Raw genomic sequence first — 13,248 nt, 5'->3', positions numbered from 1 at the left:
TTATAACCTCACCCATAAACCATCTGTCTTCAGCATTTCACCTTATTTCCCTCTGGATTTTTCTCTATCCATTCATAAGAACACTCATATATCCCCCTTTAATTTGGGCTACAGGCATCCCTCCCACTCCCCCTTACTGATTGCACTCTACCCACCCTGGCTTCCCACACCCCAAGCACAGCCCCACCTTGGGGCCTTTGCGCATGCTCTACCCACCACCTAGAATGCTTCTTTCCCCCGTTGTCCTCACCCTTTGGGTTTCAGCTCAGCGACCCCTCCTCTGGGAGGTCCTCCCTAATACCCCACCCCAGGCTCGCACTGGTGGAAGCTCTAGGGAATTCTTTGATTCATGTCCGACGCACTCTCCAGACCATGATCCTGGGATGCCTGGGCCAGGTCCACTGCACTGTCCTCAGTGTCCCCCAAAATGGACTTTACAACTTCAACAAGTCCCTTAACCTTCCGAAGCCTTTGTCATTTGATGGATAAAGTGGGATCTTTGTGAGGGTCACATAATTGCAACAACAGGTAACATTTCAGCAAAGTGTGTCCTGAGCTAGGCACTGAGATACATGCTCAAAGTACAAATCAACTTTGCCTCTTCCTTCTTCCATTTCACAGATGTAGAAACTGAGGTCCACAGAGGGGGTGATTGAAGTCACTCACATGCTCCAAGTTCCCCACTTTATGCTGTTCAGTGTCCCTGCCTTTGTGACCCATCCTAAACCCAAAGAGGAGGTTAGGAGGAGGTCTTTAAGGCCCCTTGGAACTTTTATCCCTTGTGACCCCCTAGGGTGACTCTCAGTGCCTTAGTTTGCCTTCTATTAAAGAAGAAAAAGTTGCCTGCTCCACCTCCCTAACAGAACTGGAGAGAGGCTATCACTTAAGCTTGTTTAGTGAGTTCCAGCCTCAGGGCCTTTGCACTCACTTGCTGTTCCCCCACTCTCCCTGTGGCCAACTTCTCCTTCAGGTTCCTGCTCAAATGTCAGTTCTTCAAAGAGATTGTCCCTAAACTCCCTGGTCCAAATGACCCACCCTCCCTCTATCCTCCCTCCATGCCATACCATCACAGGACACCCACTGCATCAGAGGTCTAGGTGCTCTCAGAGCTCACAGATAGCTAATGGATAAAGACATCAACATAATCATTTCTGATATGTCAGGAAAGAAAAATATGGTGACGTAACAGGAGGTGACAGGGTGAAATTGGAACCTCTGGAAGGAGGAGGTGGTGTTGATCAAGATCTGAAGGGGATGAGAGAGCCAGGGGAGGGGAGAGCTGGGGAAAAAGTGCTCCAGGCAAAGCTAACAGCAGGTGCAAATGACCTGAGGCAGGATCACACCTGGAACCAGTGAAGGAGTGTCTGACTGGAGGAGAAAGATGGGATGGGGGGTAGCTGGTGGGGACCTTGTGGAATCTGGGTTTCAAGGAGGAGTTTGGACTTTACTGAGTGAGGCTGGACCTGGGAGGGTTTGGGGTGCTTCTCCCACCCAGCTCTGTCTCTCCTGCCAGGCAGGAGACCTCCCAAACATGAAGCCCCCTTCATCCCTAATTCCAGAGCCAAATGTTGATCCTTAACAATAGAGGACTTGCATTATTTTTATGTTAAAATACAAATTTGTCTAGGCAGAAGCTGGTGCACATTTTTGTGGGATTTTTTCCCCCTGGAGAAAAAACAGGTATTTCTGAGTGCCACCTACATATGAAGCCATGAAGCAGGAGGGTCAGGGAGCCAAGTCGCCTCAAACATCACTTCCACTGTGGGTCTGGACGAGACACTCAGAACTAGGATTCTACTGCCAGTCTCTGCCTGGGGGGAACTTGGGGTGGATTTTATTTATTTGTTTTTCATTTGTTTATGTTTTTTTATAAATTTTCACAATTCTCTGCAGTGGGTTTGTGATACTTTTATAGTCTAAGTGGGGAAGATGGACAAAAATATTAGTTACCCTTAGGTAAAACAGATTTCCCGAATGCAAGCAGAGCGAGAGGGACATTCTGCACTTCCAGAGCGCTGGGGGTATGCGTGGACTGAGGGTGCTGTCTCCAGGCACAAAGTTATTCTGGTCTCTCCTCGCCTCAGCAGCTGGAGAGCTTTTTATGAACAGGACGAGACCCTCCCCCTATCCCTGCATGCGGGGGGGGGGGGGGGGGGGGGGGGGAGGATCAGGATTCTCCTGGGGCCATATGCCCCCTCCTGGGTCTGGGGACCTGAAGGAATTGGGACAGAGACCTGGAATGGGGAACAGGTGTCTCATTCTTCCGCCCCCCCGCAATTCTGATCCCCCCCTCAAGATTCTGGGGGGAAAACAATGGAGCATCTCAGCCCCCAGAGTCTCCACTCTGAGTCTTGTTTCCCCAGCCCTGTCTTAACTAGGAACCAGGGAGGGGTGAAGCCTCTTCCAGCCCGGCCTCTTTATTGTTGGATCTCGAAGCCTCCCTCCTACCCTCCTTGTTCCTGGGCCTTTTATTGTAAGCTTTGCATGTTTAGGGGACAGGCAGTTTCTCTGCTCTATTTCTGCCTTTTCTTAGAAATTTTCTCTGGCAAATGGGGCTCAGGCAGGGTGGGGTGGTTGGAGCGCCCATCAGCCCCTTACATTTTTCTGGGAATTGGTGGGGAGGGTTGACTCTATTGGTCCCTATTTGTTTTTTAAAAATTTATCTTTATTGATTTTAGAGAGAGGAAGGGAGAGGGAGAGAGAGAGAGAGAGAGAGAGAGAGAGAAACATCAATGATGAGAGGGTCATTGATCGGCTGCGAGCCCGCAACCCGGGCATGGGCCCTGACCGGGAATCGAACCGCAATCTCCTGGATCCTAGGCCGACACTCAACCGCTGAGCCACACCCGGCCGGCCTGGTCCCTAGTTCTTATTTCACCTCTGAAACATATTGGTGCTTCTATCAGCCCAGCCCACTTAGGAGGTCTTACATCTCAGAAAATGGACAGGGTCTCTCTCAACTCCTATTTCCGCTTTTTCTTCTTTTGTACTAATTTATTTTGAACCCCATAAATAGGAGGTATGGAGCAGCTCTCGACCTCTGTTCCTCTTTTCTGAAAAATTGGAGATAGGAATAGGGAGAGTCTGATGAGAGGTCACAGCAACCAGGCCTGGGTGGGGACCGCCAGATGTCCCACCTGGATGAGCGGAGGAGGGGAAGGGGAACGCCCCCTGAACACCCGGGCTCTGCCAAGGCCTTGGCCTCTCCTCACCAGCGGCTGGGGAGCCACTACTGGACAGAAGGAGGAAAATGATAATCACTGATTGGGTACTCGACCCGTCGCTCGAGGGCTTAAGCCAGTTAGAGGTTGCTGCGCAGTCCCGCCTCCATGACATTTACAAGAGGCGGGGCCTGAAGGCAATTCCTCCCCTCCTGTTACGTTACCGCCCGCTACTGGATGCGCACGGTGGGCCCCGCCCCATTTGTGTGTCAATCTGCACGGGAGCCACGCCCCTCCCAGCTCTGTGGGCGTCAGTGAGCCACAGCTTTTAGCGCGGCTCCGCCCCAGGATGGCGTCACAGCTGTATCTGCATGCGAGGACCCACCCCGCTCTTTGCAGGACGTCACCGCAGACTGCAGGGGCTCGAGCTGCTGCCGCGCAGCCCTACATCAGCGCACTGGGGGCTCGTCACCGGCGCTGCCAAGAAAGTCGCCGTTGCTAAGGTTGACACCGCATCGGTGCAGGGCAAGGTGAGCTCCTGGGAGGCCCGGTGCGCTCCCGCTCAAAGCACCTAAATAACCTTCATCTGACTGATGGGCTGGCGGGGGTGGGGGACGAGGTTGGTGGGGGTTAAAGGAAGGAGGATGAGGCAGTCGCAGGCCTGGGGAGGAGTAGGGCCCTGGCTCCCCTCACCTGCTCGACCCTCATCCCCCTCACCCCCCGCCTCTGCAGCGGAGGGGGAGGGGAGGCGAGTGCCTTGCGGGAAGCTGTGCGTGCGCGTGCGCGGGGTTTGCACACGCGAGTGCGCGCCCGCCTGTGTCAGCGGGTCTGTGTGTACCCTTGCGTGTGTACCTGGATATGCTCGTGTGACCCGTGTGGGTCCTGACCCAAGTGTGCCCTTGCTGCACGCTTGTGGAGAGAAACGCATGGATTGTGCGTGTGCGTGTGCGTGCACGGCCGTGTGCATACGTACACGGGAATTCGTGCCCGTGTCGGTTACATACACACCCCTGCATGGGTGGAGGGCGCCGTGTGCACGTGTGGGTTTGCACCTTTGTATATGCATGTCGGTGTGAAGACAAGTGGCTGCATCTCTGTTCTGGGTACCCAGTGTGTTCGACCCTCTTGTGCACGCGCTTTTAACGGGTGTGTGCTCTGCTGTGTGCATGTGAGTGTGTGCACACTCCACCCCTATCACGTGATGCAGCTGCCTCAGCTTGAGCTCCCCCACCTTGGGAGTCCTAGGGAAGAGGGGCTGCAGAGGTGCCTCCAGTCGGACTGTCCAGGTGTGCCTGCGTTGAGTTCTGAGGAACATAAATGATTGATGGGGGGCGGGGCCTGCCGCAGTTACCCCCTCCGGGCACAGTCATAGGGTTTAGGGTTACAGCCTGACCTGGGGCACAGGCCTGCTGAAGGGGGCTGCAGGGGTGTCCCCATCCCTGTTTATCTGAACTCCTCACTGAAATACCACCCCCCCTTCCCTGCCTTTCAAGGTCACAGTGGTCCCTCTGCCCTGGGCTCCACAGTTAGTACTGGGGCTTCTGGTGGCATGCTAGTTCCTTTCTGTGGCTCTAGAGTTTTCTCTATCCTGGGCCTGGGCCTGGGGATGGCAGGGGACACCTCACACTAGCCCACGCCCCACATTCCCAGATGGCGTCGGCCACAGACTCGCGCTATGGACAGAAGGAATCCTCGGACCAGAATTTCGACTACATGTTCAAGATCCTCATCATCGGTAACAGCAGCGTGGGCAAGACATCCTTCCTCTTCCGCTATGCAGATGACTCCTTCACACCTGCCTTTGTCAGCACTGTGGGCATAGACTTCAAGGTCAAGACTATCTACCGCAATGACAAGAGGATCAAGCTGCAGATCTGGGTGGGTCCTGCTGGGGGGTTCACTCTCCCTTCCTGGAAAAGCAGCCCCAGCTTTGCCTATCTCTTTCATTCATTCACACAACTGAGCATTTACCATGTGACTACTGTGTACCAAAGGCACAGAAGAGAGAGCCCCTCCTCTTCCATTGGAGCTTAATCGGTGCTCTCCAGGGCTGGGGGATGAGCCAATGCTGGGTTCTTTCCTACACCTGATATCTGCAGGAGCATCACTGGGCTTGGTGCCTCAGTTTCCTCATCTGCAAGTTCTTCCATGTGAGTCTGAGGTTTCACCAGGTGTTGGCCCCCAACCTCATTGCCTGGGACAGGCACCTCCCCAGGGTCTCCTGGCTACCTCCCACAAACCCTCAGAGGCCTGAGGGAGCCTCCATAGGCTCCCACCTCACACAGGGTAAACCCCAACCCCCTCCCCTGCCTAGGAGATCCTGCCTGGTCTGTCCCTCCCTCCATTGCTGCCTCTGCCTCCTCATTGTTCCTCAAACACTCCAGGCAGTCCCACATAAGCATCTTTGGCCTGGCTGTGCTCTTGTCACTTCCTTTAGGTTTTTAAACCCTGCTCCAGCCCACACTGCCCATCCCAGTCAGGCTTTATTTTCCTCTTCAATCCTTATCACCCTCTGACATTGGATATATTTTCTTCCTTTTCGTGTGTTTATTGTCTGTTTCCTGCATTGAGCTATCAGTTCCACAAGGGCAGTGATTTTTGTCTATTTGTTTACAGCTGTGTTCCCAGTGCCGTGTGGTGTGTGGCACAGGGCAGTGCCCTGTACACATGTATTGGTGAATGAGGGAACAATTCTTCAGGTACTAGACACTATAGGATGATTGAGCACCACATTCTTGGTGCAGGTGGCTGGCTGGTTCTGCTCCCTTGCCTCTGGGCAAGCTCCGACTCCTCTCTGGGTCTTGAGGGAGCTGGACTGGACTGTCTCAGAGCTCATTTCCACTGAAGAACTTACATGTGGGTCTTTGACCCCGTCTCTTCTTTCCCAGGACACGGCAGGGCAAGAGCGGTACCGAACTATCACCACAGCCTACTACCGGGGTGCCATGGGCTTCATCCTCATGTATGACATCACCAACGAGGAGTCCTTCAATGCTGTGCAGGACTGGTGAGCACACCCTCACCTCCTCTCAGACTGTCTTCTGAGCTGGCTTTGGTGCAAAGCCTAGGGTGCAGGCTGATGAGGGAGACCCAGCTCCCTGGCAGATATATAAATAACAATATTGGGGTCTCAGACCTGCTGTCAATCTACGATCATTAAAATGGCATCATTGGCTCAAAATAATGGGAAAAGAGGATTTCAGGTGCAAAAATGAAACTAAACATATAGAAAAATAACCTGGGGACGGGGGGACAGAAAATATGACAGTTTACACAGGTTAAAGGGCTTAAACATTTACATTTCTGCCCAGAAATAATGATAAAAATTTTTTAAATGTCTTTATTGATTTCAGACAGGAAGGGAGAGGGAGAGATAGAAACATCGGCTGCCTCCTGCACACCTCCTACTGGGGATCGAGCCCACAACCTTGGGCATGTGCCCTGACTGGGAATTGAACTGCCATCTCCTGGATCATAGGTCCATGTTCAACTGCTGAGCCATGCTGGCTGGGCAGTAACGATAAATTTGAAGAAAATTTCTGATTTTGCTGAGGAGGGAGAAATTCTCTCTGGGGGCAGGGATCTGGGAAGGGTGAAAGAGGCTGCTTGAGATTTTGTCGATCAGGGAACTGCTGAAATAGACACCCAGAGACAGCAGGGTGTTTCTGGTAGGACAAAGGCTGGAGGAGAAACTGAACCTGCCAAGGCTCATGGAATAATGGGGAGCGGGGACTGGAGTAGGGTGACGAAGTGGAGCTTGGATCCTCCAAACCCTAACCTGCCCCTGTTGTCCTGTCCTCCAGGTCAACTCAGATCAAGACCTACTCATGGGATAATGCCCAGGTGCTGCTGGTGGGGAACAAGTGTGACATGGAAGATGAGCGAGTGGTGTCATCAGAACGTGGTCGGCAGCTGGCTGACCACCTTGGTGAGTACCCGGAGGGGCTGGACACCTATAGACTAGAAGAGAGACACTGAAGCCCTGAGAGAGGAGGGGACACACCCAAGGTCTCACAGCAAAGCCAGGATGGGGCCTGGATGCAAATTCAGACAATTTATGCTTTCTGCAAACTGGCCTTGACCCAGGAGCCATGTGAGGTGGATCTTGGTAGATTCGTAGTTCACTATGCAGGAAGTTTCTGATTCATTCTGACACTCTCACTGCCCAGCCTCATGCTGGGTGTTGCTGGGCACCCAAGAGGCCTTCAGCTTTGTGGAATAGGACTTAGGCTGGGGGAGTCCAGTGGGGACTGCCTCAAAGGCCTCGTGGAGGGAGGACATTACATCTGGTACTTGAAGAAAGGATGGTCCTTCAGGCAGAGGAAACACCTTGGGAGAAGGCCAAAGGTGGGAAAGATCCAACGCATTTTGGCACATACTTTTACACAGCTGCAACATGAGGGTAACTGGGATGAAATATGGCAAATCGCACTGAGCCTGACCACATGCTGAAGAGCCGGGACTCTTCCAAGGGCAATAGAGTCACAGGGTATGAGCAGGAGCGGGCATGGCTGGATTTGAATGTCAGATGCCACCAGGGACAGTATATGGGGCTGGGCTGAGTGTGGGAGCAGGAGAGTGGTTCATACCAGGGCCTTGGGGACAATGAGAAGGGGACAGTATTTTGTATGTGTTCGTAAAAATTTATTGATTTTAGAGAGAGAGAAACATTACTTTGTTGTTTCCCTTATTTATGTATTCATTGGTTGTTTCTTGTATGTCTCCCGACCGGAGATCGAACCAGCAACCTTGGCATATCAGGACGACACTCTAACCAACTGAGCTAACCTGCCAGGGCCAAGAAGGGGAGTTTTAGGGTGAAGGGAGTGCAGGAAATACAGAGCTGACCCAGTTCAATGTTACTTCCCTGGGACTTGCCAGTGCCTTTATGGTGTAGTTGGCACTAGGAACCTCGTTATTTCTGACCTCAGAGAAGTGTCTTTGGGAGTGGGGGGCCCAATGTCTTCACCCATTCCTTTCCTGACCACAGGGTTTGAGTTCTTTGAGGCAAGTGCCAAGGACAACATTAATGTCAAGCAGACCTTTGAGCGCCTGGTAGATGTCATCTGTGAGAAGATGTCCGAGTCACTGGATACAGCTGACCCTGCTGTCACAGGCGCCAAGCAGGGCCCACAGCTCACGGACCAGCAGGCGCCCCCGCACCAGGACTGCGCCTGCTGAGAGCTGGCCCACCCGTCCCTGCCCTGCTCCCCGCCCCCCCCGGCCCCTCCTGGCCATGGGCACAAGACCCCTGCCCCAACTTAGCCCTAGCCCGTCACCCTTATTTATTATTGTAGCTATTTATTTATTTATTGGAGATTCCCCTGGGGCCTTGGCACCACCACCCCCTGCACCCCGCCCTGTACATACAGCCCTGTTTCTGCTCTGCCGTGGCGTGTCTTTGCCCTGCAAACTCACCACTCATCCTCTTCTCCACACCCCACCTTTTTAAAAATTCACCCCCATTAATAGTTCTGTTTTGAAGAGGAGTCGAGATGACACCTGAGGGCAGGGTGACCAGGTGATGGAAGATAGCCTGCCAGTCCGTTAGCTGTGACACAGTGGGCCAAGGCCACAGTGGGATCTTAGCATGGACCAGAGGGTGGGTCAGAGTCGGGCAATGGCCCACATGGCTCCTGGCCCCAAGTCTTACTTTTTTTTTAAAAAAGGGGCTACTGTGGTTACCACCCTGAGAACACCCCCCACAGACCTGTCTGACATCATGAGTGTCAAATGTGCCCCCAGTCCCCCAGGAGATGTCATAACAACACTACACACATCCAATAAAACAAATGGACGATGCTATGTCTATGAGTGCTGCCTGCCAGCGCTGGCTATGGTCATCTGTGAAATTTTCAATTAGAGAGAGAATTTAATGAAGTTTCCACAGCTCACGATCAGAACACGACACACAACACTGGGGATGCCTGGCTCCAGATCCTGGGGGCCAGGCTCCTGGGTAGGCCCTGCTCAGAGTGGATGGGCAATGTCCCCACCTTTGTTCCAGGGCTCAGAGCCCAGTCCACAGTTGAGGGGTTGGGGCTGGCTGGGTGGTTGGGGTCCCATCCTGAGGATGGGACATCCTGGTCACAGAGGCTCGAAGTGAGAATACCTGGGGGATGACTGTCCATCTTCATGGTTGTGTTCCAGATGGGAAGACTAAGGTCTGGTAGTGGACTTGGAAGGGGCAGCCCAGCCAGATGCCCAGGAGGGAAGTAAGTTTTGCCTTGTCTGGCATCCTGTCAAGGGGGTGGGGCAACTCAGTCTGCACAGGGCCACTCAAACTGGGAGTGTCAGGGGGCTTGGGATCTGTCCACACAAGAGAGTCTAGTCACATGCCACATTCATCTCTTCCTTCGGGCTCCTCACCAAGCCCTCCACTTGTCTGGGGGCTGGGGTCATCCTTGCTGAAACGATGAGGGCAGGGACCTGGCCAAGGTTCTGTTAGACAACTGAGAGGTGCTCAGTCTTCACCTACTGGTGATCAGCTTCCCTCCCACCAACCATGGGGTGCAGATTGTCAAGGGCACAGGAGGCCCTCACCCGGGAGGGGAGCTGTACTGCCATTTGGAGCTCACATGTGTGGCCCCTGAGGAGTTTTCTGGGTGCCTGGTCTGTCCACTGGGCTCACCCGGTACTTCAGGTAGGAGAGGTATGTGTCCCAGCCCAGTGTCAGGCCGTTGATGTAGGTGACTCGGAACTGGGGGGGCACAAAGAGGAAGTTCACCAGCTGCGCAGCAGGCCACACACACCAATCAGCCTGTGGGGAGGGACAGAATGTGGTAAAGGGTGGGGCTAGAAAGCTGTGAGAGGGAGGAGAATGAACAGGGTGGGTAGAGCCTGGGATGACATGCCCACCTTGTAGAATTCCCAGAACTTGTCCCGAAGCTCCTGGCAGCTCTCTTCCAGGGACTGGCCCTCTAGACTACCAAGACCTGGGGAGGAGATGAGAGTGTCAGAGGCTGGGGAGTCCCAATGATGGAGCCAGTGGGGCAGGACCCCTGAGGGACAAAGTGTCCCAGGCAGAGGAACCTGACATTTGAAAGCTTATACAGTAGGGTGGTAGGTTTGCGGAAACAACACAGATCAAGTGGGTCACAGTGAGGGAGACAGGTCCATCTGAAGGATGGAGACACACCCTTCCTGATGCTGAGGCTATTTTATTACCTGTCCTTCACAGGTAATAAAACAGGTAATAAAACAGCCTTAGTTAGGAAACTAAGCCTGGGAGGTGGAGAATAGGTGAGGACTTTCTTCCTAGAGGGAAGGGCTGGGGTGACTGTGCCCCATCAAACCCCAGTCTTGGCTCCTCTTCCTTCGGGCTGTTCCTCTGCCTGCTGACTCCTTCAGGTCTCTGAGTTCCTCTCCTTTGGGAACCCCTTCCAAACCCCCTCCCCCTGAGGCAGCCCCATCAGACATTCCTCCTACACTTATACCACTGTCTGTGATTCTATCATTCACACCTACCCCCACTAGGTCTGACCTGTTCCCACTGTAACCCAGCTTCCAATCCAGGACCACCCACACAGGAGGTGCATCAGAAATGTACCTGGGCATCCTTCTTAACACAAGGCTGGCTCTGCCCCTCCTGACCTAAGAGGATTTGCAAAGCTCAAGCTCATGGGGCTCCTTACCCAAGAAGTACCAGACACCCAGCATGGGAGAGGCCACCAGCTGGTCGATGAGGACCTTCCTGAGGACGTTTGGAAGTCCACGGAGGCCAGATGCAGGGAACAGGCGGTCCAGCCAGAGGTACCAGTAGTGTAGGAAGGGGCCCATGCTGCAGCCCACAGCAAACATGCTCACTGAGGGCAGTCCAAGAGTCAAGGGGGCCATGTCAGTCCCTTAAACCTCCCAATCCAGTCTCTCCCTGGGTAAGTCTGACGCCCTCCCAGAGCCCACCCATATATTCTTCCATTACTAACCCCACTGCCAGGCACCATTCCAGGGGCTGCTTTTACATCTCACCTCATCCCTTCAACACCCTGCGAGGGGATTCTACCATGACCCCTATTTCCAGTGGAGGAAACCGAAGCACAGCAGGTAGAGAACTCTGGGACTAGGGCGCAATTGCAAGGTGATGAGGTCCAGACACCATGTGCCCTTGCCTGCCCCGGGTGCAGCTCCCCAGGCTGCGTGCTCAATCCCTCAATACAGGTGGGAGGAAAGCAGATGCGGTGGGCGGGGAAGAGACCCGGGGGGTGGGAGTGGACAGAAACCCCAGGTATGGAAGAGGACGGAGACCGCCCCGCCCCGCCCCCCCAAGTTGGAGGAAAGGGACCTGGGGAAAAGAAGGGACAGAGACCCGGGATGGGGGGGGGGGGGACCGAGAACCCCGAGTGGGAGGGGAGACCCGGGTAGGGGCTGTCAGGTTCTAGGGTGCACGCGGAGATCAAGGGTCCTCCCGGGGGACTCAGTCCACGGATTAGAGGTCACGGCCCACGGGTCCAGTCCAGGGGGTTCCAAATCTGAGGTCTGGGTCAAAGGTTCCCCGCGGTCAAGGGCCAGCAGCGTCGGCCTCCTCACCTGAGCGCCTTGGGTCAAACTTCTGGCCGGGCCGGGCTCGGATCTCCCAGGACTGGCGTGCGCCGTCACCAGCCGCCATGAGAACGCCACAACCCAGCGTGTTGGTAACGAGCAGGGCACGGCCTTGGAACATGGGCTGCCCCGCTGCCCACAGGCCCCGCAGCCAGCGCCAGCCACCCGATGCCATCGCGCGCGGGGACCCAAGAACCGGCGCCCCGGGCCACCCTGCAGGTGCCAATTGTGCCTCCCGGCCGCGCCCAGATGGCCAAGCACTGACCGCTCAGTGCTCCACTTTGCCCGCCCCGAGAAATGTTATCCAATAAAAGACCAGGGTCCCATCCCTTGGCCAATCGCTGAACGAAGTCAAGCATAGCCATATGGACCAATCACAAGTAAGCGACGCACTACGCCGCGCATGCCAATTGCTAACGTCTCGCGCGTGTTTCCTCGCCCCTTTCTGCACTGGCCTATGGGTAATCATCGCCACAACTCTTACTTACCAGCTCGGTGCTGCCCTGACCAATCTCTGACCACCCTTTCGCCTATCGTCCCGCCGTTGATAGGGCCAATCTTAGACCGTTACCACGCGCTGTGGTCTAATAGCCGTCAGGATTCCCAGATTCTGGCGAAATTCCTGAGCCCGCATTCAGGCCATGTCAGCTACCGGGGCGGAAGTCTAATCCCAAGAAGACTCACGGCATTGGGGGTGGGGCTACAGTTCCGCTACGCTCGCAGCCCAGTGGGAGTCAGGTCCAGAAGCTGACCTTGGTCTTGACTTTAGCTGGGCGTCTGACCTTAGTTCTACAATAATAATAAAAGTGGTAGGCACTGTTCCCAGCACATTATGTGCATTAACTTATTTCGCAGCAACTCTGATGCTGCACAAATAATTATATCCCCACGCCCCTCCCTATGTTACTGTAAGGGAAAATGTGAGTTTCAGTGGAAACCTATGCATTACCTACGCTTCAGGAATAGGGTGTCGCAAACTACAGCCCGCGGGCCAAATCCTGTCACTGCCTCTTTTTGTGAGGCCCACGAGCTAAGAATGTTTCTTACATTTCTGCATTGGTCAGGGGGAAAAAAAATCAAAATAATATTCTGGGGCATGTGAAAATTATATGAAATTCAAACTTCTATGTCCTGAAAATAAGGCTTTTATTGGAACAGACATACCCATTCCTTTTTGTGTTGTTTACTCTCACTACAGAGGAATTGCAACAAAGACTTTGGCCTGCAAAAACTAAACTTTATTATATGTCATTTTACAAAAAATAAATTGCCCTGTATTACAGGACACCCTTCAGAGTATACTGATTCTGATTCTACGGAAACTTTTTATAAGCTCTAGTTATAACTGATAACAGCAAAAAATAATTTTTGCCTATGGATATGCAAATAAATTCTGCAGTTGGAAAGATTCTCCCTAAATTATTTTTGCCTTTGCACATTCACTTTAATATTCCTAATATGTTTGTTCTTTGGATCTCCTTTCAAATGGTGTTTGTTAATGGGCCAGGCACAGAAACCCAGGTACAGAAGCCCAGGTATGGAGACTCAA

At 53.5% G+C, this 13,248-nt stretch overlaps 2 protein-coding genes across 2 annotated transcripts; one reads left to right on the top strand and one right to left on the bottom strand.

Annotated features, from left to right (window-relative positions):
• The first annotated feature begins 3,564 nt into the window (after positions 1-3,564).
• On the top strand, positions 3,565-8,963 carry RAB3A (RAB3A, member RAS oncogene family). Its single transcript, XM_016210736.2, has 5 exons — positions 3,565-3,691; positions 4,812-5,039; positions 6,050-6,168; positions 6,965-7,089; positions 8,152-8,963. The coding sequence occupies exons 2-5, from the start codon at positions 4,812-4,814 to the stop codon at positions 8,340-8,342; spliced, it is 663 nt and encodes a 220-aa protein (XP_016066222.1). The 5' UTR covers positions 3,565-3,691; the 3' UTR covers positions 8,343-8,963.
• A 47-nt stretch (positions 8,964-9,010) lies between these two features.
• MPV17L2 (MPV17 mitochondrial inner membrane protein like 2) lies at positions 9,011-11,930 on the bottom strand. Its single transcript, XM_016210737.2, has 4 exons — positions 11,688-11,930; positions 10,796-10,966; positions 10,020-10,096; positions 9,011-9,921 (listed from the first exon to the last, which is right to left on the bottom strand). The coding sequence occupies exons 1-4, from the start codon at positions 11,872-11,874 to the stop codon at positions 9,736-9,738; spliced, it is 621 nt and encodes a 206-aa protein (XP_016066223.1). The 5' UTR covers positions 11,875-11,930; the 3' UTR covers positions 9,011-9,735.
• Positions 11,931-13,248: the final 1,318 nt, after the last annotated feature.

This window comes from Miniopterus natalensis, chromosome 4 (genome assembly GCF_054644295.1).
Source record: "Miniopterus natalensis isolate mMinNat1 chromosome 4, mMinNat1.hap1, whole genome shotgun sequence".
NCBI lineage: Eukaryota > Metazoa > Chordata > Mammalia > Chiroptera > Miniopteridae > Miniopterus > Miniopterus natalensis.
The sequence above is the reverse complement of the archived record's forward strand: the minus strand, read 5'-3'. Positions and strand labels throughout refer to the sequence as shown.

Coding starts and splice junctions, on each gene's coding strand:
- RAB3A (XM_016210736.2), top strand. CDS start 4,812: ATGGCGTCGGCCACAGACTCGCGCTATGGACAGAAGGAATCCTCGGAC. Junction 6,169..6,964: donor TTCAATGCTGTGCAGGACTG/GTGAGCACACCC, acceptor CCTGTCCTCCAG/GTCAACTCAGATCAAGACCT. Junction 7,090..8,151: donor GCAGCTGGCTGACCACCTTG/GTGAGTACCCGG, acceptor TCCTGACCACAG/GGTTTGAGTTCTTTGAGGCA.
- MPV17L2 (XM_016210737.2), bottom strand. CDS start 11,874: ATGGCATCGGGTGGCTGGCGCTGGCTGCGGGGCCTGTGGGCAGCGGGG. Junction 10,967..11,687: donor GTTTGACCCAAGGCGCTCAG/GTGAGGAGGCCG, acceptor GACTGCCCTCAG/TGAGCATGTTTGCTGTGGGC. Junction 9,922..10,019: donor AGTTCTGGGAATTCTACAAG/GTGGGCATGTCA, acceptor CCCTCCCCACAG/GCTGATTGGTGTGTGTGGCC.